The sequence below is a fragment of the Chaetodon auriga genome, chromosome 9 (genome assembly GCF_051107435.1).
Source record: "Chaetodon auriga isolate fChaAug3 chromosome 9, fChaAug3.hap1, whole genome shotgun sequence".
Lineage (NCBI taxonomy): Eukaryota > Metazoa > Chordata > Actinopteri > Chaetodontiformes > Chaetodontidae > Chaetodon > Chaetodon auriga.
This window is the reverse complement of record NC_135082.1, coordinates 10,267,056-10,292,740: the sequence shown is the minus strand read 5'-3', so window position 1 is coordinate 10,292,740 and position 25,685 is coordinate 10,267,056. Positions and strand designations below refer to the sequence as shown.

Here is a 25,685-nt window from a genome sequence, read left to right as displayed (position 1 = left end):
GTGTGTGCCTGATTTATTCCGTCAAGTTTGTTACTCACGTACAAAAGTAACCAGTGATGCTCTGAGTAACTATTTTTTTTTTCATGATACAAATCTACATTACATCTTCGGGCTTGTGGAGTGAATGTCTTTGAGAGCAGACAATGATTTGACTTGTTTAAAGCTGAATTAAAACATGTCAGTTAGCAGGGTTAGCAGGGCAGAAGAGCACAATTGAAATGCAGTCTGTTGTCGTCATCTGGCCAGCGGTCTGTGCGTGTATTCATGTCATATCTCTCATTATATATGCTGTAATCTACATTTTCACATGGCAAAAGCAGTGTTTGTGGATCGAACTTTACTCCAAAGTTTCTATCACTCTTACAGGACTATTCCAGTGTTTTCCAACCTGTCCTAGTTTTAGCAAATGTAACTAAAATGTAACCTGCCATGGTCCAGATTTTTAATGCCAACGGTCAGGTGGGTGCACCTTTCCAACAGAATCTGATGGGGCCAAGGAAACAGCAGCCTTCACAATAACAAATAAAATCCTGCAGTTCAGTGCAGTGTCAGTGCTGCTTTTACAGTTGTTACAGATTGTTTGGGCACCAAATTTCATCCTTCACCTTCATGTAAACATTCAAATACCAACTTTTAATCGGACTGTGATTGGTCTGTTAAACAGCTCTCTGTGGATTCCTTGGTCTCAAAAGACTCTGTTGTAAAGTGTTTCCCGTGGAGCACTCCTGTCTATTCTCTCTGCAGTGCTTGCTAAATGTTATGTTATTCTAACCAATTGGAACACCAGCTATAATAACAAAACATATATGGAGAAGGAATCTCCTACCCATATAATTTTTATTTATGCATGAAAGGTTCATGAGGTCTTTCGTTTTGTTTGCCCTGTCAGTCTTTATGAAGAATTTTTAGACATAAATTTAGTGTGCAGACATGCTGACACTTACCCGTGTATGGCCCATAAATGATGGATGATTTTGGACCAACCCTATAAGAAGTGGAATTCCCCTCTTTAACCCTTGTGAGATGAGGAGATCATGATGATTCATATGGCTGAGATACATGCTGGGCATTTGTGTGTATGCACATGTGTGGGCGTGCACATGTGCATTGTGTGTATGGTCACACAATGGTCATTCTCTGCACAGCTGTCTATAAATGGTTTCCATGGAGATCTGCTGCACAACTTTACAGCAGGGAACTATAGAGTGTGTGTGACACTTAGAAATATGGTGTTTTCTCCTGTTGCAGAGGGTGAAAAGTGACTCTGCCTGGGGTGTGCATGCATACAGGTACAAGTAATAAACTCACATGGACATTTCAGATTTATTAGAGAGGTGTGGCAGTCTTAGCTAGAGTAGGACTTACCTAACCTGCTGTCAGTTTTACTATATGTTAATATGCTGTCATGTCAGCAGCCATTATTAAGCATTGGGATACGATTCATGCTAATATACAGGTATAGAAATTCAAATTTTTTTGGAGCCTTAGGGATGAATCCAGGTTAGCAGTTCACAGTGTACAGATAGTTTGACAAATGTGGTTCTGGTACACACACAGAAGAGTTCAAATTCCTGGAAAACTATACTGAGTGCCATCATTTTATCCCATCGGAACATCAGAATCGGTACATGTTAACAAGATGTTATTTTAAAATGTAATCATTTTATACAGCGTTTAACTGAAAAAACAGATTACATATATGGGAAAGATGTGGTTCATATTCCTCTGATGAAGGGCATCACCCAACATAACAACGCCCTGAAATGTTTAGCCATATGATTACAGGTCTGCCTACGTGCTTAACCGTTGGCAACAGACAGTGTTGGACAGCTTTTTTGACCAAATACTGATGCATCTTGAAAAAAATGGTGAAAGACACCTCATCAGACAAGATGGCTTTTCTGTCACTGATGAGCCCGGGGCAATCAAGTAATGCAACATTTTGAAACTGTTGACTGAATCATTTTTAGGTTGTAATTTAGTGATTTTTGTTAATGGCCCAACATTTGTTTTTATAATGGAAAAAATGCAACTTGTTCATAGCTGTTTCTTATTTGCCCTATGGTGTAATGATATTTAAGACTTGTGAAACTGCAGACTTGCTGCCCTTTTTTACTCATCAAACTGACGCATCATTATTTTAGGCTTCTTTATCCCTTTGTCAATACTGGTGGCTTTGAAAACTGACTGTGTATGTGATGACTGATTCTGGAAATTTAGAAATTGCATCAAGATATCATTCACCTGTTAATCCAGAAACAAAAAATTGTAAATGCCAAAAAATTACGTATGCCAATGCCTGGATCAGACTACACATTTTTTTTGTGTGTGACGATGTCACCGTGTCAGACCTAGTGATCACAGTGTTAGAAACTCTTGCCGTGTCTTGGTCAGGTGACTGGCAAGACTACACGTATGACCCCGACTAATCACAGCACGTCTTATCTCACGATCATGCAGAAGTTCAGGTGTCATCAGGGAGGCGGGTAAAGCAACTGTCAATCAAACTGACAGTTGCTGGCCGTCTATATACCGACAAAAGAAAAGAAAGAAAAAATGGCCGTCGATGCGCTATAACATTAACATTCTGTTGTTGGCCGCATCAAACAGGCAACTTTAATGTCAGATCTGGAGTTAGTAATGATAAACATATTAGCGCAATTAGGACCGGGGATAATGTTATGACAGCATAGCAGCTCCTCGCCGGGCTGATGAAGCGCTTCTGCTATTTCTCACCAACATTTGTCTTCTTTGACTTGGTCATGCAGGGGTATTGCTTCCATAGCTCAACAAACTTTTTCTCTTTCATTGTCCCACCTGACAGCAGCAACCTCAGCATTCCTCCTCCTCCTCCTCTTCGCCATGGTTACCCGACTGCGCCGTGGAGAGAGCACCTGATTGGTCAGTGCTCCGGAACATGTCATGGGAGATGTCACACAAAGCATGTCAAGACAAAAAAAGTCTGACAGTCTTTTTGTCAGGGTGTTGTGGGGCATCCCAGACACTGCAGGACAGGTCGTTTAGCATGTCACATGACACAAGTACAGACCCTGACTGTCGCTCACGATCAGCCATGATGCTGGTCATTGGTCGGCCTCAACAAAATCATCTCAAAATCGAGCTAGATTTGTGTGATCTGATCCAGGCATAAAGCAGCTACATTAACAGTGATCATTCAACGGTGATTTAGAAATGATTGTAAAGGCTGTTTAGTCAGATATAAAATGCACACGTTATGTTTAATGAATGATAAACTACAGTATGTATTTAACGTTAAACTTCTTAACACAGAGAGACTGCAAAAGGCACCACAGATCATCCACTTGAAGAGCTAATGGGCAACATAATGGTTAGAATCAGTCAACAGCAAGAAGACACAGAGTGTGTTCAAGTTTTCTGGTGGGCAATTGCTCCGGTCAAAATCCCAACCAATTACACGAAAAATCCCAAATGGAGACAAAGCAGCTCCTTCTCCCCTTTGTGTGTGTGTGTGTGTGTGTGCGCGTGTGCATCCGTGTGTTTGCAGGCATGCATGTGTGTTCTGTGTATATTACCCTTGTCTGTGCAACATCAGTAAAGCAGTGGCTTCCCTTGCAGAATAGCATCTTTCTCAGTATGTGAATACTTTTCTGTGAGGGAGACATAGCATTGTGGTGATCTCATAGGACTCTGGGCAGATACGGGATCTGAATAATACTGACTGCACTGTAGGGCCTTTGTCTCACAGCAGGCTGAGTCAAGCCCTCTGTGCCATCTCAGACCTGAATAAATCAGGGGGCAGAAGATGAAAAATGAGAAAGAGGGGGAAGAGGTTTAGCAGACAGACATCCCCTACATCATGGTCAGCTCTGTGACCTTTGACCTTTGACCTGACTTCATACAGAAGTACTCTGATATAACAGTCGCCACCTGGCAAGTGCGACAGTTCCATGACCAGACAGCTTCCACCCATCTCTCCATTTTCTAAACCTGCTTCTTTCTGTTCAGGGTCACTAGGAAAATCAATCCCATAATGCACTGGGGAAAGACAGGGGAAATCCCCTTGAGAGTTTATCACAGAGCTAAACAAGCGCATTTAATGATCAGCTATTGATGTGTATTGGCAGATGCAATAGATTTAACATCATAAGGTAAGTAAGTAAAGGATTACAGGAGAGATTAATTTGAAATGAACAGCTCTTTGGGGCAAGAGAGAAGGGAACGCTGTGAAATGAAGAAAAACAATGGTCCGTGCATTCTGACCCATGAAAGACTGCTTCTTCGTTTTGTCTGTCAATGTCACACCGCCCACACTGAAATCACTGCTCTGGCACACATGTTTGTTCATGATGCCCTACATCTGTCACATTTTGTCATTACTGGGTTGATGACATGTAATCTGATCCCAGGTTTAATCTTCCTAAAACTATAGCAGAACACAGCGAACAGCCATAGTGAACGTCAGATGGGAAAATGAGCAGCGTTGCTTTACTAACCTGACCTGTAACAGTGGCCCTTGGCTCGCTCTCACTGCAAAGAGAGCAGCTCCCTGCTTTCACCACCGCTTCCCAGATTACTCAACTGCAGTGAAGCCATGGGTAGCTCTGTGTGTGCGCGTTAGTGGAGGCGTGTGTGTGAACATCAAAAGCTTCAGTGCTCCATTGCTGCCCTTCAAAAAGCCAGTTAATGCTTAAACAGGTGAGCGGGAGTGCACAAACCCATAATTCTCCCACTCTTATCGCCATGGAAATGTCCCGGCCCCTCAAGAGGCCTGATGACTTGGAGTAGATTTCTCTTTGTGACAGGCTCATTAGAGTGGCCTAATTAGAAGGAGTGGGGATGCACGTTCAAACTAGAAATTAGTTCTAGACGTTGACTGCAGGATACATACACACCCCACTTAAATAATGTCTAGAATTATTGACAGAGATGGGGGGAATTACACCTAATCCGTGTGCTACTTTAGGGAGATTTAAACTAAGATGTAAGGCTGGAAAGTAATTGTGCTGTTGAGTGTGTCCTCCAAATACTTTGTTTTGCCTGATTTGACATTATGAAATAGTGTTTTCAAGGACGAATCCAGCTCAAGTGTCAGTCTGTAAGTCAGTGTAAAAAGGAATTATTTCAAGTAGGACAGAATAATACCTCCTCTTTCAAGAAAGACATTCAAAGAATCTGTTTCCCTGCGCTCTGTCCATCTTTTGCGTATTTACTGTACTTGTGAGTACGCTTGTGAGTGTCATGGAGTGTGGGAGTCTTGCTGTATTTTATGATAACCTGAAGCATCTTCCTGCGTATAATAAAAACAGTGGGGAGAACATGTTTTTTCCCCTCTTCTCCCTTAATTTGTGTACCTTTACGACTCCTCCAAACCAAATAAATTTTTCCACATGCTCCCCTCACCTGCTGGTCAACTCCAGCATGTTTTATAGGGTGCCATGTATGACATACAGTACACTTACGTTGTGTTATTTCTGATATGTGTTTGTTTAAAATGTCCATCCACATAATCAATGTTCATGTCAAAGCCATGAGAAAGGAATGCTGACTCTCAAGGGGACTATCTGCAGCAGCTAAAAAGAGGTTTGTAATAAAGGCAAATTTAAGAGCTCCATTATATTGTCATCCCTTTGAAATATAGTTGTAAAAGCAGACACATTCAATTCTATCTAGCATAGGATCTAGACAGTGCATTGAGAATGGGGTCACCAGAGACAGTACGGTAAAAGTGGGAATGAGTCAGGTGACAGGAAGAGGAAACAGAAGGCTGGCAGTGATAAGTGATGTCATCAGTAGGAGGAGGAAGTCGATCTCTATAGGGGGCATATGGGGCATCCCCATACAGTTGGTCAGTCCATTAACTAATGTGGGACAGGAAAAGTGGTTTGTTGGCAGTATGTGGAATAAGCTCAAAATCGGTCTCTAAGGGTCTTCTTCAGTAGTTAGTTTATCAGATGATCTTTAAATGAAATAAACAGTTGGAGTTGTGTTTCTGGCCACATAATTGAGTCCAGTGTTCACTGTCCTCTGAGCTCTCTTCTTGCTCTCCACCAACTCCTGATGGAACTCTCTGGATCTTTAGCCGCTAAATGCTCCACAATGTTCACCAGCTATACTTGCTGACTTTGTCTGTTGGTTGTTGGGTACTGAAGAGTTAACATATAGTGGGTTTTTGCAGAAAATGTCTGCTTGCTGGATCTGGAAACAACACTGATCACAGTGGTTAGAGTGATGTCTATAAACAGATATCTGTATGAATGGAGAATATGTAGGCAAGGGACAAGATTGTGGTTTCAGAAGCATTCAATAATTTGAAAGACATTAAAATGCTCCGTAGAGCTGATGGGAACCACAGGGTCATAATATGAGTGAGCCCTTTTATGTACAGTACTTTGATCCACTGTTATTATTAAAATATTAATTTTAGCAATCTTTATAAATCTGCAACATTCCTGCATCTTAATTAAAATTGGATCTCTGAGTCAAGCTGTGTTCACCCACCTCAAATTATACCTTAAATGACAAATACACAGGGCAAACAGTAACAAAAAGACTGTTAGGTCACAGTTACAGTCATCATACTGATTTGTATCATCTTCCCAATGAACCAGTACTGTCTCTGTTTACGTACTGTGGGCTCCGGAGGTATCAGTTTGTGAATGCCCAGACATGTTTAGTGCTGGGGAGAGGAGAACCGTCAGACTTGGGAAATGCCTGGAATCTGAGGAGTAGAGTGGGAGGAGATTTCATCATGATAGGGCACAGGCTGGTGAGAGAAGGCTTTGTTGGCACAGCTCTTAATGCAATTAAAAATCTCAAGCACATCTGGCCGTCGGGTTTACCTCACCTTTGTTTGCATGTGCTGGCTACACACACCTCAGTGATATATATCCCACAAACAGGTGTGATATGTTGGTGTTTTTTTTTTTGTTTTTTTTTTTAACTACAGATGTGACATCGATTTTGTCTGTTTTATGATTCAGCTATTTTCTTTAAACATGCATGCCTTAGCTTTGATGACTGAGTTGGATGGTGGTATGTCGATAACCCTCACACGGCATGAAGATAACACTCAAACCCTGCTGTCTCTTCACTGTGACTCACTTAACATGAGATAAGATTATGCTTTTCTTCACAAAAAGAAAAAAAAAAGCTGCTGGGTCATATTGTTCAGCTGCGCTTTGCGATGAGACGAAGACGGACTCCCACACTGTGTTTCTGGACACCTCAAAGTCTTCAACCTGCAGTGCTCTTTCATGTCAGATCAGGTTGGGGAATGGCTGTATATCCAACATGTCCAAAGACAATAAGGAAGGGGATACTTCCAAGAAAAACCCAGCAGTTTTCATTAGATACTGATCTCTTGTGGAGTCACAGATGGTACAGTCGTTTGTGTTTCTCACAGCAGCTTTGTCTAGCAGGAGTTGTAACCCTTGTGGTTGTAACTCTGTTTTGTTTTGTTTTGTTGATTTGATTGGCTCTCACTGTTAATCTGTATCGCATCCATTACCTGAATGTGTCAGTTTGACTCCAACACATGAGAGCTGTTGTACAAAAAAGTGATGTGGTTTTTACATGATGTGCTCTCCTGTCCCTCCTCTGGCATCCACGGTCCTGTGTGAGTTCACCGAAGAGGTCAGAGGTCACATTTAGCACCAGTGAGGAGTGGTTTGTCAGGCCATAACAAAGTCTAGCAAGGCGTGTCTGTGGCATTTGTCACAGCAAGATTTTGGGAAAAGTTTTGAAACACGAGAAATGCCTCAAGGAAGCTCACTTTTCCTGTATCAACAGATGGTAAAAAGGCTTCCTGTCCACATTATTAGGCCATTCATTTTCCATTTGTCTTCACCGACAGCCTTGGGAGTGTGTATTTTAAAATCTTCTGTGTATATGCACATTATGACCTGTTTGTCTGTCACTCATTGTCTAGTGGTGATTCTACAGTGTTCTTCCCCAAGATCACCTTTATCTCTTTATTTTTTTGTCATTACCGTATAGCTATGGTGTTTCTACGAATTTTACCTTTTTGTTCGTTTTTTCTTTTGTTTAATCCAAGATTTTGCCAGGTAGACTATTTATTAGGCAGAGTTCTTATATGTCTGCTTGTGTTCTGTCAGAATTAATCGTTTATCAGAACGTTGACTTCTTGTTTTTCCACGATAATGTAACTCAGAAAACGATCATTTTGGTACCAAAATATTCATCATATTGACACTAGACTCAGATGATGTCCAAACGTAGGTGGTAAATGGTCAAAGGGGTCAAACCACAATTCAAAACAGCAGGTGATCTTGTATTTCACATGCTCCACATGAAATCTGTACAGTACCTTCCTAGTGATTGGTAATATGCAGTCTTGTGCAGCTCTACAGCCAGCTAACAAGGTTTCATTCTACTACTGATATCCAGTTAAAACCTGCACTTAGCAGCACTGTGTTTTGTCTGTGTGAGTTTCTGCATTGTTGTGCATGTAGCCGTGTGTTTGTCTGTGTGTGCTTTTGGGTTTGTTTGTGCAGCGTTAGTGCCCGTGTGATTGAAGGCAGCATGTCGCATCGTGTTGGGACGCATGAGTCTGCCTCAAGGCAACAAGTCATCCACGTGTAACTCTGAAGAGTCTCAACTTGCCTCTGCCTCCCCACCACAGCCTTTACTCAATCTCTCCGCTATCTTTCATTTTGGTTTTTCAGATAAATGCATTTACAATGTAGAGAGTACCACTTGCAGTATCAGGTTCACTGGAAGCATTTTACTGGTGTCTTTATCAGTAAGTAACCACACTGAAGATGCTTTCATGAATACAATGCTTTACTGTATCTCATATGTCAATGGGTTCACTGGCATCTTGTGCATGGCAGCTTTTATGTGCAACTAGTTAATGGTTAGTGATGTGTTGAGGGAAAGAATGTGCAAGAATAAAGAATGTGAGTTAGCTGTAAGCCGACGTGTGTGTGTGTGTGTGTGTGTGTGTGTGTGTGTGTGTATGTTTACACAGCAAGCCTTTCCCAGGTGCCATACGATCCCTAGGATTACAGCAGAGGGGGATCCGAAAGGGTTGTACACACACACACACACACAGCACCACTACCAACATCTCCCTACACCCCACCCCCCAAAAAGAAAAGAGAGGAGGGGAGCATGGTGGGAGGGATAGGGAGATAACAGATCAGAGGGAGGAAGGGAGAGGTAAAGGAAGTGTGAATGCAGCAGTGGGCAGACTTTAGCTCACCTCCACTACAAAGACTTCACAAGGCAGAGCACACAGGGAGGCTTTTGACTGCAGAAGACCTCCTTCAGTACCTGTTTGTGTATGAATGAACCGGTTTGTCCTCTTGTTCGTCTTCGAAAATGGTGGGACTCTCATCCACTGCTGTCGAGGGTAAGTGTTACTGTAAAGGGAAGTCTTAATTTGCACAGCAGGTATCTAAAGCTAAAGAAGGTGCAAGGATTTGTTAAGATATGTAAATAAAGGGGACAATATGAAGGCGTCAAGGTGTTGTAAACACTGAATGTGAGACATCAGGTGAGGTTGACTTCATCCCTTAAGAACCATTTTGCTGAAATACCAAGAAAGGCAGTAACGTTGAACTGTTGAGAAAGCAATAGTTTGCCACCCAGACTCAATAGTTAAGCCACTAGAGACTCTCTGTGGGATGAAATTTCGTGTGATTGGCTGGAATGTCTGCCTGCAACAACATTGTGAAACTTAGTTGCCGCCGAATGGCTGAATTTTGTTGCTTTCGACATACTGTGAAGTTATTTGTGTGTCATGTGTGGCAAGATAAGTAAGTTCAGTATGAACAAAGCCTCTGGTACTAAAAAGAGGGAGTAAAGAAATAAACCTGTGCACTCGAATGAGGTCACATTATTCTTCATATCAGGGTTTGTTGGACGTGTTAGCACAGGTGCTCAACTTGCTGACATTATTCACCCCCTCCACCCTCCACCCCCCACCCCCCTTCTCTCTCACTCCATCAAAGAGCTTAGACAGAAAGTCTGCTAATGCAAGGCTCTCTTAAAAGGTCTGAGTCTGCACTGTTTAACAGACTCCTTGTTTTGCCTCACATGCACACCCACCCACACAAATGCACTCTGCAGAGTCTTGCACTATTAACAAAGTGAGGAATGTGTTTAGTGTTTAAGAGCAATTGTCAAATTGGTGTGAGGAGGTAAATGTTTGAGCGCTGAATGACTCTTCACATTCCTGCAGGCATGGTGCACTGCCTGCACCTACCTTTTGTGCAGTCTAAAGTTGTAATAATCCTTCATGACAGTTTCTCTCTAGGATTGAAAAGTAATCAGTGTATAGATTTAAGTTATGGTCTGTCCTTGTGCATATTCCAGTTTCACCCTGGTCTGGCTTTAATCAAACCATATCCAGCCTGTTTTTATGTAGCATTATTATCTTTTGCAAGCTTGTGTGTAGGTTCCCTCAGGTGCTTGGCTCAGAGTCTGACATCAAAGACACACATCACACTCTCACACAGATTAACGGTTACAGCACAGATTTAAGGGATCATGTGCTGTTTTAGATGTGTGTGTACAGTGGTGTTGATTATAAAGGCATGACTGGGGGCTTAAGGGTGGTCTTATTTGCCTCACATGCCAGATACTACACAGTAATTCCTCTTTGCTCATTTTGGCACATGCTGAGTAACACTGTAATCGGCAGATTGGATCATCAGCTCTGGTCCAAGTGAAATGGTGAAATCGTTTTATGAAGGTTTTGACCTACTTCATGCCGACTCCTTGAAAGCAGTGCCTTGATTTCTTGCATTATATTCGATTTAATGCTGACTGTTGTGACTTTCAGTTCCTCTCTGCCGTGAATGAGTCATGCTGTGGATAAGTTTCTGTCTTCCACTCGGTTAGGGGAAGCCCAGTGGCGCATTAGAGCCAGAATCTAAACAGCTGGAACCTCTGGCAGAGAGACAACACTCAACAGGCCAAGACATCCCACTCTCATGAGTTTCTTCCCCTTCCCGGTCCTTATTTCCCTTGAGTGAATCCAATCTTAATGAGGAAACATTCCAGGTCCCTCCACGAATTAATTCCTCATGCCAATTTCTCGGTGTGAGCAGGCTTTTATTACAATAGAAGGAAATAGTAAAGACGACAAAGTGGTTAAACCGACACAGGCAAACACACACCTAGGGTAGCTCTTGTTGCTGTTAACTGTAGCCTTGGCAAGGCATTGTGAAGCCCATAGGAAGACCCACCTCAGGAAAGTATGCCTGTCTTTAAGGAGTGGGAGCGGTCTGAAATGTAGAACGCGCACCGCTGACAAACACCAGATATAGCTTCCAGCTCATCAAGACTTTCTGCTTGTCAGTGGTGATTGCTGTGTCAGAATAATGCATCTACGAGTCCAACATTCTGCCAAGACTTGTTTAGTTGCTCCTCAAACTGACACACACACACGCTAGGCTGGCTTGTGTGCCTTTTCTAGACAGGTACACCAAAGTTCACTTTTGACGCAGCTCACTAAATACACAACACAGAAGTATTCTTGTGTGTTTTACATTGTTTGTGCGTGTGTGCGTTTTTGTGTGCATGTGTGTCTGTGTTTGCGTGTATCTCGCATTTGTTTCGTGCAACAGGTCTTGTTGCCATATGACCGCCCACCAAACAAAGACTTTTCTGGCTCAGCAGCTGTCCTGTGGCTGACCCCAGCAAGATGCACGGTTCAGCAGGTCTAATGTGGTTGGACTGTGAAAATGGGGGAGTGAGTGAGAGAAAGAGATGGAGGGAAGGAGAGGTTGGGGGGGGGGGGGGGGGGGCGCAGACAAGTGTGCCAGCAGTGATTCAGCCAGTTGTCAGGTTTCAGTGAGGATTTTAGGATTATAGAGGTACAGGAATGCGTATTAGGATACAACAATGCAGAGGGAGAGAATACAAAAGATGCTAAAATGACATGAAGGAGGAATCCAAACAGGTTACAGACCTGCTCTCAGGATGTCCAGCAACTGGGGGAGTGAGACGGTTTAAGTTCTCTTCTGAAAACAGGGAGTGGCCCAGTCCCAGCTCTCAGATCAACATGTGATGTGAGGCATAGATTCCTATAAGCTGAGTGCTCACAGTGTTACAGGACCTTGAGAGCCTTGTGAAGAGTGTGCACTGCAGCAGGTCTGCCTGTCTGAGCCAGCTCGTGCTTTTGTGAGTACATGACTTAAATCTCCCAACTGTTAGATAAAGATCAGGTCCCTGCTGGCTGTTATATTTGGCTTGCTCCCCGCGCTCTGTAGAGTGGTCCTTCAGTTAATCTTGTCAGAAGTCTTTGCGGCGCAGATAATTTGCCATCATTGAGAGTGACAGTTGATTGAGATTTGGGCGGGTGCCCATCAGTCTGTGAGCCAGCAACATTTCACAGCTGCTGCAGAAAGACATCACTGGGTTTCTTTGCTCCTTGTGCAGGGTTGTGTCAGAGTTGTTATTTTGGGAGCCTCAGTTCCACTTCTCTTCTGGGTTAATGAGCAATTAGCAAACACGTTTCCTGTTGGTCCAGCCTTGTCATTGTTTAATCTGGCTGCTAACAGACAGGAGGAGAGGAGCGAGACTGTGTGATGGGGTGGAGGATTGTTATTGACAGAACATGAAAGAAAGACACGGGGAGAGCAGGGCAGAAAGAGGCTTTCTGACGTACACCCTGAGGTTTGTTTAGACTTGTCAGTCTGACCTTTGCCCTCTCTGCTGATATACTGAACCCATGCCCCCCTGACCTTTGCCCCTTGTCTGTGCAGCAATGGAGGTGTTGGTGAGTGAGGTTGGTGTACTGCTGCAGATGCTGGACCAGGAGAACCTCAGCTCCTCCACACAGGAGAAGAAGACCTCCGTGTGGAATCTCCTGCAGCAGATACAGCCATCAGGTTAGTGAGAGGAGGAAGGACAGATGAAATGACCTTTGTCTGTTTTTTAACAAACAGTAAATATGTATGTTTGCTCTTTCCTGTCCTTCGGTTTCAGGAACAGACTTCATCTACATGAACTCCGCAGTGTTCAGAAATGGCACCAGCTTTGTAGAGTCCCTCTTTGAGACATTTGGTGAGTTTCAGTTCCAAAATGGTGCTGTTAAATACATACTGTGAGGTTAAATGTATGTTGTGTGTTGTTTTATAGATTGCGAGCTGGGTGACCTAAAGGATGTTACAGATGAGCTGAAAGAAGACAAGAACACACAAGCTGACGCTTTAAAACAGGCAAGTGGCCAATATAAATTCTCAACTTAGGACGTCGAATGAGGGAAGTATGTTGTTGTAAGATGTTGTATGCTGTCCATTTTTTTCAGCACTCACTATCCAAATGCTACTTTGCAAATGACTGTTACACCTCTCAATGACCTGTGGAGAAAAAGCTAAGAAAAACAGAGATTGTATTCCAAGTTGTGGGGGTTTCCCATGCACACATGCTCATCACTCTGCAAGCTGTTGAAAGAGTTAAGATTTAGGGACCCGCCCAGAGCCCATGTGTCTAATTTATGGATATCATTTTGAGGGTTATACTCTATCTCTTTGATGATGTAGGTCTTAGCCTGTGAATCAAATTCTTTCATGGTTTCGGAGGAAATTTGAGAGTTGTTTTTGTGTGCCTCCCTTCGCAGAGCTGTGCAGACTCACCAGCCCCACACTCAGCTGACTCCCCTCCGCCTCTGCCCACCACGCCTCCTCCTGAGGAGTACTATGAGGAGGCAGTGCCCCTCAGTCCTGGCAAGATGCCAGAGTACATCATTGCACGAGGTCAGCATCTTCCCCACCTGTGCTGAACTCATATAGCACTTTTACAAACATAATTACAAAGTGCAAGTTTGATGTTGGAACATAATTACTAATTAGGGTTTTTTTCATGTCTTCCGTTTTCAGTCAGGCCTAGCCCTCCCAACTCTATTGAGGATGGGTATGAAGATGCTGAAAACAACTACCCCACTACCTGCATAAACACACACCGCAAAAACTCCTGTGAGTTGAGTTACCCTCTAAAAGTTTCAAGATGACATCCCAAAACTGCCTTTTTTAACATAAAATAAAATCCACTTTACCTTCTCTGTCGTTGCTTGCTTAGACAATGACTCTGATGCTCTGAGCAGTTCCTACGAGTCCTACGAAGAGGATGAGGAAGACAGAAGCCCTGGCGTCCGGCTCACTCATCAGTGGCCCTCAGATGAGAGCTCCATGCCACCTGCCAGGGACTGTCGCATCTGTGCCTTCCTGCTGCGCAAGAAACGTTTCGGCCAATGGGCGAAGCAGCTCACTGTCATACGGGAGAACAGACTACAGGTGAGCCGCCTTCAGGACGGCGTGCATTCAGGATGCAGACACAGCCTCTTCTTCTCTTCCTCAACTTACAGTACCCTATGTGTCCTCTTTTCTGCAGTGCTATAAGAGTTCCAAGGACACGTGCCCCTATGTGGACCTGCTGCTGCCCCAGTGCACTGTGGTCTATGCACCCAAAGACACCAAGAGGAAGCACCATGAACTCCGGTTCACCTTGCCCAACGGAGATGCACTGGTGCTGGCCGTACAAAGCAAGGAGCAGGCCCACAGATGGCTCAGGGTAAGCTACACTTCAAAATGTTATGTATGCATGCGAGAATCCAGACTGGCAACGCAGCCACCAATCTCGTCGACAGTCACAGGAAGCGGGTTTGACAGTGTGGAAAAACAAACCTCAAAGGGAAGCGTACAGTCCAGAGTGACACACGTAAAATATCCCCACAGGTCGTTAGAGAGGTGAGCGGTCAGAGCGCCGGACCTGAGGAAACTGCGTCTCCTGTCATTCCAAGAAAAACTGACCTTGACAAGGTAAGTGTCCCAGCACGTCCCTGTGGAGTTTACCCCGAAGACATCATTTATATTCACAGCTGAGGTGAGGAAAAGTCGGTGGCAAGCAGCAATTGTGTTGTCACCATCAATTTTCCTGAACAATTGCTTGGCTCAATACAGAACAAGGTGTTACCTGTAGTTGGCTTGCAGAACAAAGAGGAGATATGTAAGGTGTTAAGGCAGCAATGATAGGGGTGGTAGTGAGTCAGTGTTGGAACAGGCACATCCTCTTTAAAGTTTACCAACCTGTCAGAACATAAAACCGCAACAGGCATCTCATGAATGAAGGCACAGAATGAGGAGAGAGGAGCCTCCATCGAGCTGATAGGTGGAAAAAACAGAGGACAAGTCTGTTTGTGCTATGTGTTCATGTTTATGAGACAGACCATGAGAGAATGAAAAGAGGCAGATGCTTGTCAGTAACTGTCTCAAGTATAGTTATTAAGCCCTTCATTAGTCTAGTCTAGCTCAGTAGGAATTTGGGCGCTTCGGTCTAAACCTGTGCTTCTTCCTCAGAGGTTATCTGCTGAGAGGAACACATCAGATTCCGACAGCGTGGGTGTGTCGACTGGAGAGAACGGTGAGAAATTTTAACTCGGGGTTCACTTACTAGCTTTGTTTCGATTGCATTTGTCTCACGGTCTTGGCTCAGTTTTCATTGCATGACTTATTTTCCGTACTGCTGCATTCACGTTCTGTGGGTTGGACTGTGGAGGTGGGAGAGACTTAATGTTTATGGAATATGTGGATTTAATTACTTTGAAATGTTGATGTGTTGATTTGTTTGGTTCTCAAACACTTCTGTATAATTAAGTGCCAAGTTGGATATATCGCAGCATCTTAAACATCTGACTTTCCAGACTTTCATAATTACAACTTGGACGTTGACGTGAAGACTTTTTACAAGTCACAAACATCAAATGCTGCATGAGGTCACACCAGAGTTCAGTTTTCATGAGGACAGCTGAGCTTTCTGAGCTAAGTGGGCCTTTAGTTTCCACACATGAACAGAAAGCAACTGTTTGATTCTTCTTCCATGTAGGCAAGGTGAAACGGGGGGCTTTCGCTGCGGGCCGTAAAATCACACGCATCATCAGCTTCTCCAAGAAGAAGCCCCCTCGGGCAGGAGATCCGCAGATATCCTACAGCGACCCTCGACAAGGTCAGACCCTGCTTCACTGTCGCTCTGTCTGCCTCTAAGCTTGCACACGCTTCATTTTTCTTTCCCTTCTCACCATGTAGGTTACCTGTCATTGCTGGTGAATCAGGTGTGGCGGGAGCAGTGGTGTTGTGTGTGCAGAGGCTCCCTGCGCTTCTACCACGACAAAGGAGACCCTCGGACCTCCCTGCCTTCACTTCCTCTACACGGCTGCGAGGTAGTCCCAGGGCTGGGACCCAAACATCCCTTTGCCTTCCGAATCCTGCGGAACAGCACAGAGGTTGCTGCTTTGGAGGTAACTGTACATTTATTCTTTATTTTAAAGCTGCAAGAGTAACATTAACAGGAGTTCAGTTGTGATTTGTCCTGTCTCTTTAAAGGCAAGCAGCTCTGAGGAACTTGGAAGGTGGCTCGGTGTCCTCTTGGCAGAGACAGGCTCTGCGACAGATCCAGAGTCACTGCATTACGACTACGTTGACGTGGATACCATTGCTAACATTCGCGACGCTGCACGGCATTCCTTCCTGTGAGTGAGACCCAGAGGGGAGAGCTGGAATATTTGGACGAGGTCAACGCTAGGCCATTGACCAAAGCAGTGATGTTTAGACCTCACGCAGATTTCATTTCCCTTTATTCCCTGACCCTAGGTGGGCCACATCCTCCAGCAGTACCTCCACAGACTCCAGAACATATGATGAGGTCCCTAATGAGAGCGAGCAGGTGGGTCACATGCACTCAGACACATTTTCAAGCTCACTCAAACCTTATATGTAATGCTTTACTTTGATGTGACAAGATTGGAAGCTGCATGTCTGTGTGTGTGCAGCTGTTGGGGACTGTCACTGTCTGAATATGATGCCCCATTTCAGTCACCCGCACAGACAGACAGTACTCTGTTACACGCCTATCAATGACGGCTTTTTGTAGGCCAGGGAAAAAGCAGTGTGTGGGCATGGAAAAAAAGACGAAAAGAAAAAAGAAAAAGTCGTCAAACTGGTGACAGGAAGGCAAGAGGTCATTGCAGTTTTACAGCCAGTAAACCCCTTTCTAAACCCCACTGACATGCACTTAAACATATACTTCTCACCACCTTACAGCCACAAACACACACGCTTTCAGAGGTCTCAAACCAATAAATCAGAAGATTTGTTTATTGCTAAGCCTAATATACAAACTTTGCCTTTTTTTCATCTGCCTGTCTGTTTTGCATCCTCCCACATCTGTCATGTCCCCCACCCCCTCTCTACTCCACCCAGCCAAGGGAGAACCACAGGCAGCAGTCTGGGAATCAGGGGAAGCGGCGCTCAAGTTTCTCCAGCAGCGACTCTGACAGAACCAAGCCATTAGTCTCCCTCAAACGAACAGGCTCAAGTAAGTGCGTTTAGTTGGTCTTCCAAAGTAACATTGCTGTATCCCATTTTCCCCTCTCCTCTCAATCATCTTCTCACTTTCCATCCATAATCTCATCCCTCTTCACTGGCCTCTCCCATTTGCTGCGTTGTGTCGGTTGGTCTCTGCAGAGATGAGCGTCCTGTGTTTAGGAAAGTGATATTGGTGTGGTCGGATGTCTCGGTGCTCCTCAGTGCTGGGTCACAGGCCTTCACAGTGACGTTCTGACACATCAAAGAGCCAGTGCTCTCTAGAGCTGAGAGCTTGCAGAAAGTAACCTGAGATTTATTGGACACCCACATTAGATTCGCTGCCTTGCCTCCTGACCTCTCCCTCTGCAGGAGTGTGCATGTGTTTATCTTTTATTAATTCATCGTATCATTGGTATCTCCCAAAATTCTTTGTTTGAATCATGAACAAGGTCAAATTTGCGTACTACATTTTTGTGTAAGTTAGTAGAGGTGGCGTCACACTGATCAGGTGAAGAGGAGGACATTAACAAAGACAGGCAGAGACATCACCATGAGATGTTTTGTCTTCTTCCCATAACCCCTGCACATTCGACCCTTCACCTTTGTTCTCCTATGACATCTCCACCCAGACGCCAACCAGTATGGAAGGTATGGGAAAACACGAGCTGAAGAGGATGCCAAGCGTTACCTAAAAGAGAAAGAGGAGCTGGAAAGAGAGAGGGATGGGATACGAAATGCACTTGTGACCCTCAGACAGGAGAAGACAGAGCTGAGGGAAGAGCTGAAGACGGCCTCTGGTAAGGAGATATGAAGCATAACATGGAGCATGTGATACACAAACTCTTCTCAGCCATTGCTACAGCATAGCTACAACTTAGTGATATTCTTTTTAAGTAAAAACTGCACATCAGATTTAAAGACAGAAGTATCGACAACAGAATTAATCCACAAGTAAAAGAACCCATTAGTCAATAGAATGACTCCTGCCACTGTTACAGTACTGTATTGTTGGGGTAGTTTAATCTAGAACAATCCATCATACATCACAGCTTTTTTATGAAAACTATTAATTGGAGAAGTATGTGTAGAAAGTAGCAGAAAGTACAATTACTGTCCCTGAAATGTAGGATGGAAACACTCAAGTAAAAGTACTGCAAAACTGTACTTACATTGAGTACATTACTTCTGTCTGTCTGTCTGTCTGTCTGTCTGTCTGTCTCCCTGTGTTTCTGTGGAGCAGACAGGAGGAAGTCCTCTCTGAACAAGCGTGTGTCTCAGCTGGACGACGCCTGTCGAGCTAAAGAGGCAGAGAGGGTGGACCTGGAGCTCCGGCTGACTCAGGTCCAGGAAAACCTGAAGAAGAGCCTGGCCAGTGGAGTGCTGGGTGTGCCTGTTGAGGCCAAACCCCCCCTTAAGGTACATTCGTTGCTGAAATACATGTTCATACCTGCCTGCATGCACATTTTTTATTTACTTTTTTGCATTTCCTCTCTGGATAGGCCTCCAGCAAGAAGACACAGAACATCTACAGTGACTCATTACCAGTAAACTGTGCCTTAGAAATGCGCCGTAGACCTCCATCTGTTTATGCTTCGACAGGAACTGTCATGCAGAAGGCAAAGGTAACTCAGGCTGTGTCCTCCGCTCTCAGCCACTGTCTGATCAGTCCCTCAGCCTGTCGTCATGGACAGATTTCTGTGTCAGGACTCACAGGGGGTTAATGGAACCACAGCAGCACGTGTCATCATCTAATGGGGTTTCACAGTTCACACATTACTAGATAGACGGTCTGTGTGTGTTGGTGCAGGCACTTACAAGAGTTACAATTAAGAACCTGTTCACTGGCTCCTGCTTTCACAATAAGATTCACAGTCTATCTACAATAATGATTGTACCAGCCTCTTAAATTTGCATTTCTGTTTAATTGTGTATGAAAATGAATGTATAAAATCTAAATTAAGCATTTTTTTTACAAAGGATAGTCTTAACTTATTGCTCTCATTATGAAAATTTAATTTCTTTAAGGCTTAATTGCCTTGCTCTGATAATCACAATGACCTTATTTTAATGTTACTGTGCTTTCTGCTGCTGTAGGAATGGGAGTCGAAGAAAGGAACCTAAGCGTAGAATTATGGAAAAGACTTGAGGACTTGGATTTCAGGATCTGACTCTTGTGACGTTCAATCCCACCGAGGATCATCTTCCATCTGCACCCCAAAGCACAGACATGTTTCATTTTGGATCACAGAGAAAAAAAAGTGTAATGAAAGAAATTAGCCACCAGGTGGAGGTACATCTCACTGAATATTTCCTCCTCTGTCATCTGAAAAGGACTTTTCCAAATGTGAGGGAGTCAAAGACTGCTCACGGTCTGTGCTCAAGTATTTTCATTGTCTTTGGTGATTCCAATGTGGCAAAGAGAAGAGAGAGAAAGCAGGGTTTGTCAAAGAAAGATGCAAGAAAAGTGTATTGAAAAGCAAAGTGAGTGCATAGTGTGCAGCTTTGTGTTGCATACGGTGAAATGTGGCCGTGTGGGAAATGTGAGGATGGAGGCGGTTTAAGCCGTGACTCGTCTGCTATATAATGTCGTATTTTCTGGCCGTACAGAGTGAGCCATGACTACTGTTTTGTATGTTTTATACTTTTATACCGTTCTGGGTTTCTTTTCTCATCAGAACACTTGCCTGTCAGAGGTAGGAGTGTATTATCTGACTGCACTTATTAGCTTCCCCTCTCAGGTTGAAGCTGTGCTCAACAGCACGACAAATGCAACACCCCCCTCAACCCTTTTTGGCACACATTCAAAAAGAGTTAAACACTTCTGCTCGAGATAATTGAGGGACTAACGAAGTGGTGCTATTCAGTGATGGGAAAGTCTCCACTTTTAACAACGTTTCTGCTGAACCCGTGGTTGACATTTGCACTTTACTGTTCTCCCACATGGATGAGGGAATAATATATGTGTGTCTTATTCTCAAAATTTGATCTCTAGCCATCTGTTATCATACAGACACTGAACTTCTTCATTAAAATACACCACCATGTTCCCAGTCACCGATTTATTCTTTTATTTCCACATGAAATGCTGTGAGGTCAGTATTGTTTCATACAAACAAGGTATGAATGCCAAAACAAGAAAAAAAAAACCAAAACAAAACACATCTATATCAGTTAATGAAGGCAAATTCAATGAATTCAATGCAGCGCAGTATAGCATGATGCAGTTCAGGCAGCCTATTGTTAATAGCTAGTTGACTCATCCTCATTTTTGTCAATGGAGTTGTCAGTAAATAGATAGATACAAGCATTGCGGTGTCACTTTTACATGTTGATAACAATCCATTCACACATGATACAGAGTTTGACACAATGAAGAAATGCTTTCCGTCACATTGTAGGCCTGTCTGTGGGACAAAAAGGTGTTCTATATGTTATACAAAATGCTTATCAGCATCAGCTCAGATCCAGGCAGTGGCAACTGGTATTGGGTCCCAAATGAGGAGGTAGAGCAGCTTCAGGGTGGTGAAATTAACAATGCAGCAGCTTGGAGGCAGTGCTCAGAGGAAGAGATAGTAAAGCCAGTAGAGGATATTGACAAAGAGGAACGCCGTGGGGAAAAGAGTGCGAGCGTGGCGATCAATATTGTGTGGATTTTCCACAGTGAAGACGGATACTGCCTTACGACCGCAGCCCTGTCCTGCCATCTTCTCTTTTGATCCACCATTGTTCCTAGAGTCACAGGTCACCGGCTGCTTTGTGGGCTCCTCTGCGGTGGAGCCGACCTCCGTGGACTGGTTTGGCTGGGTGCTGGTGACGACGGGGATGGAGCCGTTTCCACTCGATTCATTGAGCTCCCTCAGAAGATCCTGGTAGACAGACAGAAAACAGTGTTTTTATTATTGAATAAAGTTTTTCATGTGTAAATGTGGACAGCTTCCTCACCCTGTGGAGATCCTCTATGGTCTGGTGCTGCATGGTGCAGAAATGAGCACAGGCGTACTCCAGCAGGGCGCCAAAGATGAAGGTGAAGCAGATTCCCAGGTACACGTCGATGGCCTTGATGAAGCAGTTGGCATTGGGCAGGGAAGTGCGAGCGCCCATCATCAGTGTCGTCATTGTCAGGACTGTTGTCACGCCTGGAAGATATGTCACGGCGTTGATGTTTTTGTAATGGAAGATAGTGGTCGAATCTCTCATCTATGTGTTGGTAATCAGTTCAAATGTAGAAATGTGTTGAACTGACCACATCAGTTTATAATTAGTAGACTTCAGGTGTTATTGAATGACTAAGGTAAGGGTCTTCCTATTGTCCACTTTAAACCACCATGAATGTATTTACATAGTATTAAAATTATGGTAGTAGTTAAGCTATAGTAGATTTTTTTTTCAATGTAGACACTAAAAATATGGAATAGGTGGCATATCTGTCTGACCATATAAAGTTGGTGAGATAATATGTAAGAGGCTATAAGGTCATACACTGAATCAATATATTATGAGGATTTTTTATGATGGCAGTTCAAATGCATGCGCTCAAATGTACCAATATCACAATACTTGGAAGAGATCTGGCACTGACCAATGCAGGTCCTGGCTGGGACAGAGGACTGGCTGATCCAGAAAGAGACCCAGGAGAGAACCACCAGCAGAATGGAGGGAACGTACGTCTCCAGGATGAAGAACAGCACATTCCTGCGCAGCGCAAAGTGTAACACCAGCTTGGGGTATTGTCCTGTGAAGAGACACAGAAGGTCAAGGCCTCTTTAAAAGAAAATGATTTTAAAGATGTTCTTTAACTCCACTTGTGAGGGGCATTCTGGGAAGTGAAGTGTCCTACCTGTCTCATACACAGCCTCTGACACTGTAGTGTAGTAGCTCTCTACACTGTACTGAGCCAGCCGCAGTGTGTTAAGACCCCTCACTGAGTCATTCCCTCTGGTCCAGTAGAACACCACATCCTGCAGGTTGTAGCCCCCTGACCACACACACACACACACACAGACACAAAGGTGTGATAATGAAGGTTTGATTAATCTGACCTGCTTAAGATAACATTGCCCCTTCAGTTTAATACTCACTACACGGATGATGACAATGATGATGGTGAAGATGAGATGATGGTGATTTATGTCCATCTACACATTTGACGGATGGCTGACGGAGGTCACAGGTACTCACAGCTCTCCAGCTGCAGGGTGCACACCTGTCTGTCCATGGGGTACTTGGTCAGGTCCATGTTGCAGGCAATCGTCGCCGTGATGCTGTTGTGTGTTTATAACAAGTTCATCAGGAAAAACATTGTTACTGTTGTGATGTAGGACAGGGCAGTTAATAATTACTGTAGCTTCCCTGAGCAACAATTACAAGAACAAAGACTCATGTCTGAAGTGTCAACATCAGTCATTTCTGTATCTGAAGCATTAATTATGTAGAAGTAGCTGGAATTCAGTGACAGTGTCTGAGCATTGGAATGATGTATTAGGTCCAACAATACCACTAAGGACATCATAGTGTCTTCTTTCTGGATATCGTACCAGTGAACGTGGGATCTATTGTTTAATGTTACTATTTAAATCAGCTTCATAAAACCAGACTCAGAGACAGTAATGAATCAAAATGTCTCAAGACGAAGGAGGAAAACCCTGAGTACCCTTCACCCTTCAATGCTGCCCTTTCTGTCCTAAATAAACCCGTCTTGTCATAATAAAGGTCTGTAACAGTCTGACGACACATTTTTTTTTACTGTGGCTGCAGGGGACTCTGCCAATCCTCGCTAACACAATTTGAACCATTTGAAGGGCATGAGAAATATGGCATTCCCTCAAGTTACATGACTGATTGATGATACATAAGTGTTCCTTTTTCTTTATGTGATACAACCCAGGGCCAATTCACGGTTGATTACCATGACAATCATGAAAAAAAAAAAAAAATCTGGAAATCTTTTCTCTTCATCTCCTTTCTCTCTTAATCTTCCTACGCTTCCCTTTCATTTCCTGTTCTCCCCTGTCAATTTCCTCAAGCAAATATCAAATGTCAGTAAATGTCAAATCAATCTACACTAAATCTGTCAATGTACCGGAGGGCGTAAAGAACAGTTCCGTTGCTGAAGATGCGTATGAGGCGGTTTTCCACCGTGACGTCATGCAGGAAGGAGCGCTTGGAGTCCGGGATGAAGGTGTCAGGGATCCAGAGCAGTGACACGAGGCGCCCGTCCACGCTGATGCTCTCATTGCCCGGGAACACCAGCCTGGAATCGCGCCACCGCTGACGGAGGAAGATGGTTGCAGTGTAGTCCTAGAAAGTTGATGGAAAGAAGACGTAAAGCTCTCGTGCATCCATTCATTTCTCCAATCATTCGAATACTGGGACAAAAGAATAGTGGGAAGAGTGGTATACCATGTTGATTTCGGAGATGGCGTCGATGCTGGCGATATCAAGACTCATCCCAATTTCAACAGGTCCCTCTATCACAGACAGAGACACAGAAAGGTTTGGATCTAAGTCCACTTTCAATTACAAGCACACATTTAGAGCAGCCTCTTCTGGTCCAAAAGGATCATTATCGAGCTCATTCGTACCGTTGAAGTTCGGCCTGAGGTAGCGGTTGTATCCTTTCATCAGCTTCTGGATTGTTGGCAGAAGCTGAGAGTCGTTCCACTCTCCAAAGTGATGGCTAGAATACATACAACCACTGACAGAGGAGAGATGAAGACGAAATGAGACAAATGGGCTGTAAAAGTTCCTTTTCAATCAATATAAGTTTCAATACGAGCATGCATTCTTAAAAAATCTGTACAAGTGTTTTCAACCTCGGGCAGCTCTCACCCCTGTGTGAAGCTCAGGCAGAGGATCAGCAGCGCGTGCAGCAGGGCGGACATTGTGGATCAGCAGGCAGGGGTCAGCAGCTGCACTTGGGGGAGATGTAGCAAACCAAAACATGAACAAATAAACCACAAGCCATTGTCCCGCACACTCACATCTTACAGGATAGCACCGTTTGGCCATGGGTGGCAGCGCCCAACTGAGCGTGATCACAAACCTCAGGGGAAACAAGCAGCACAGCAGTCACTCTCACCCTTTGGTGTTAGAAAACTGCTTTCTCCCTGCTCTCAAACTTGTGAGATGCAGTGAGAACAAGTATTGATCTCCACCTGGCTGTTCCATGAATATATTAGCAGCCGCTCCATTAACCTCTCTCTCTCTCTCTCTCTCTCTCTCACACACACACACACACACACATGGACACACACTTAAGAACACTGAACGAGATAAAGACAGTGACTAGTTAAGTCGAGAGTGCACCTTGGTATTTACACGCTTGTTGTTCTGCCTTGTGTGCTGTTTAGCTTGTCGCCTGCTGATTTATGGGACCACTTCCTCATGGTTTATTCACAAATCCTCTCTGATAACCACGTCTCCAACTCATCAAGAATTCCCTGTTGTCTGGTCGATGCTCACCGTCACTTCCCTCCCTTGTCCCCTTGCAGATAAATCTCACTGTCAGTAATAGACTTCAGCCCTCCTCGCCTGTTCATTTTCACCCAAACTATCTGACTGCATCACGCCTGTGTTTGTGTTTCCAGCTATTCCCAAAGCAAACATTACATTGACATGTCAGAACCTCAGCGAAGCATTTCCATTAAAAATGCTATGTATTATTTACACAGCGCTGCCATTCTAAATGATGATGCACACGAACACAGCTGATTTCCTTTGCTGTGCTTGTTTTTAGGCTCGCTGATGATTAGATTAATTCATGCCGACATATTTTCCTGTTTTCATTCATACTTGTTTACAGTTTTGTTGCTTCATCTGAGGTCTCAGTTGTGTTGGTTTATGCATGCTCCCTTCCTTCTTGAATTGTCTGAGCATGCACATCCACACAAATATTCACTTCTAAACTGCATTTCATCATTTTATACTAGAAAGATTTCTCTCTAGATTTACATTTTTACACACACACACACAGTTTCCTCATCCTCGGGTTTGTCTCATCATCCTTATCTCCCTCTCCTACCTGTTTCAGCCTCCTGCTTCTTTCTCCACCTCAGGTCACTCCTCTTCTCTTTCCACTCTTTCCTTTGTTTCCTCCTCCACTCTTCCTCCTCTCTCTGGGCCAGATGTTGTGAGTGGCTGAGGGTGCGCTCCTTCCTCGGTTATGTGATTATATCCCAGTGTTTCTTCCATACACCAATAAAAGCAGGGTTGCTTCTGTGATGTGGTCCTGGTGTGTGGGCTACTGTTGGTTGTTTTACTGTTTGTGCATCTCCCTGTGTCTCTCTGCACAGCTGTATTCATCTCCCCACAGAGCCTCTGTGCACCCCCTCCCTCTCTCTTCCTCTCTGTTTATGCCACTCAAGCTCTCACTTG

General features: G+C 44.1%; 2 protein-coding genes across 4 annotated transcripts in view; one reads left to right on the top strand and one right to left on the bottom strand.

The window, feature by feature from the left end:
* The window catches only part of afap1l1a (actin filament associated protein 1-like 1a), a 23,211-nt gene extending 2,785 nt beyond the window's left edge, over positions 1-20,426 (top strand). Inside the window, exons 1-19 of one of the 2 annotated variants that reach the window (XM_076739605.1) lie at positions 9,248-9,355; positions 12,717-12,842; positions 12,940-13,017; positions 13,093-13,172; positions 13,574-13,709; positions 13,833-13,928; positions 14,032-14,246; positions 14,344-14,523; positions 14,688-14,771; positions 15,309-15,372; positions 15,835-15,954; positions 16,035-16,246; positions 16,332-16,477; positions 16,599-16,671; positions 17,208-17,322; positions 17,942-18,109; positions 18,553-18,728; positions 18,812-18,934; positions 19,407-20,426. In XM_076739605.1, coding sequence (XP_076595720.1) covers positions 9,325-9,355; positions 12,717-12,842; positions 12,940-13,017; positions 13,093-13,172; positions 13,574-13,709; positions 13,833-13,928; positions 14,032-14,246; positions 14,344-14,523; positions 14,688-14,771; positions 15,309-15,372; positions 15,835-15,954; positions 16,035-16,246; positions 16,332-16,477; positions 16,599-16,671; positions 17,208-17,322; positions 17,942-18,109; positions 18,553-18,728; positions 18,812-18,934; positions 19,407-19,433 — 2,250 coding nt within the window. In that variant the 5' untranslated portion in view covers positions 9,248-9,324 and the 3' untranslated portion in view covers positions 19,434-20,426. Of the gene's footprint in view, positions 1-9,247; positions 9,356-12,716; positions 12,843-12,939; positions 13,018-13,092; positions 13,173-13,573; positions 13,710-13,832; positions 13,929-14,031; positions 14,247-14,343; positions 14,524-14,687; positions 14,772-15,308; positions 15,373-15,834; positions 15,955-16,034; positions 16,247-16,331; positions 16,478-16,598; positions 16,672-17,207; positions 17,323-17,941; positions 18,110-18,552; positions 18,729-18,811; positions 18,935-19,406 lie in introns of those variants that run through there. The other variant, XM_076739606.1, reaches the window with a different exon arrangement.
* Positions 20,369-25,685, bottom strand: gabrp (gamma-aminobutyric acid type A receptor subunit pi). 2 transcript variants are annotated; one of them, XM_076739607.1, is made up of 10 exons: positions 25,333-25,685; positions 24,141-24,225; positions 23,894-24,006; positions 23,712-23,779; positions 23,392-23,609; positions 22,491-22,573; positions 22,150-22,287; positions 21,892-22,044; positions 21,255-21,448; positions 20,369-21,178 (listed from the first exon to the last, which is right to left on the bottom strand). In XM_076739607.1, exons 2-10 carry the CDS (start codon positions 24,191-24,193, stop codon positions 20,870-20,872), a joined length of 1,329 nt encoding a protein of 442 aa, XP_076595722.1. In that variant the 5' UTR covers positions 24,194-24,225; positions 25,333-25,685; the 3' UTR covers positions 20,369-20,869. The 2 variants fall into 2 exon arrangements, with proteins under 2 accessions (XP_076595722.1, XP_076595723.1); XM_076739608.1 differs by having other exon boundaries at positions 24,141-24,220.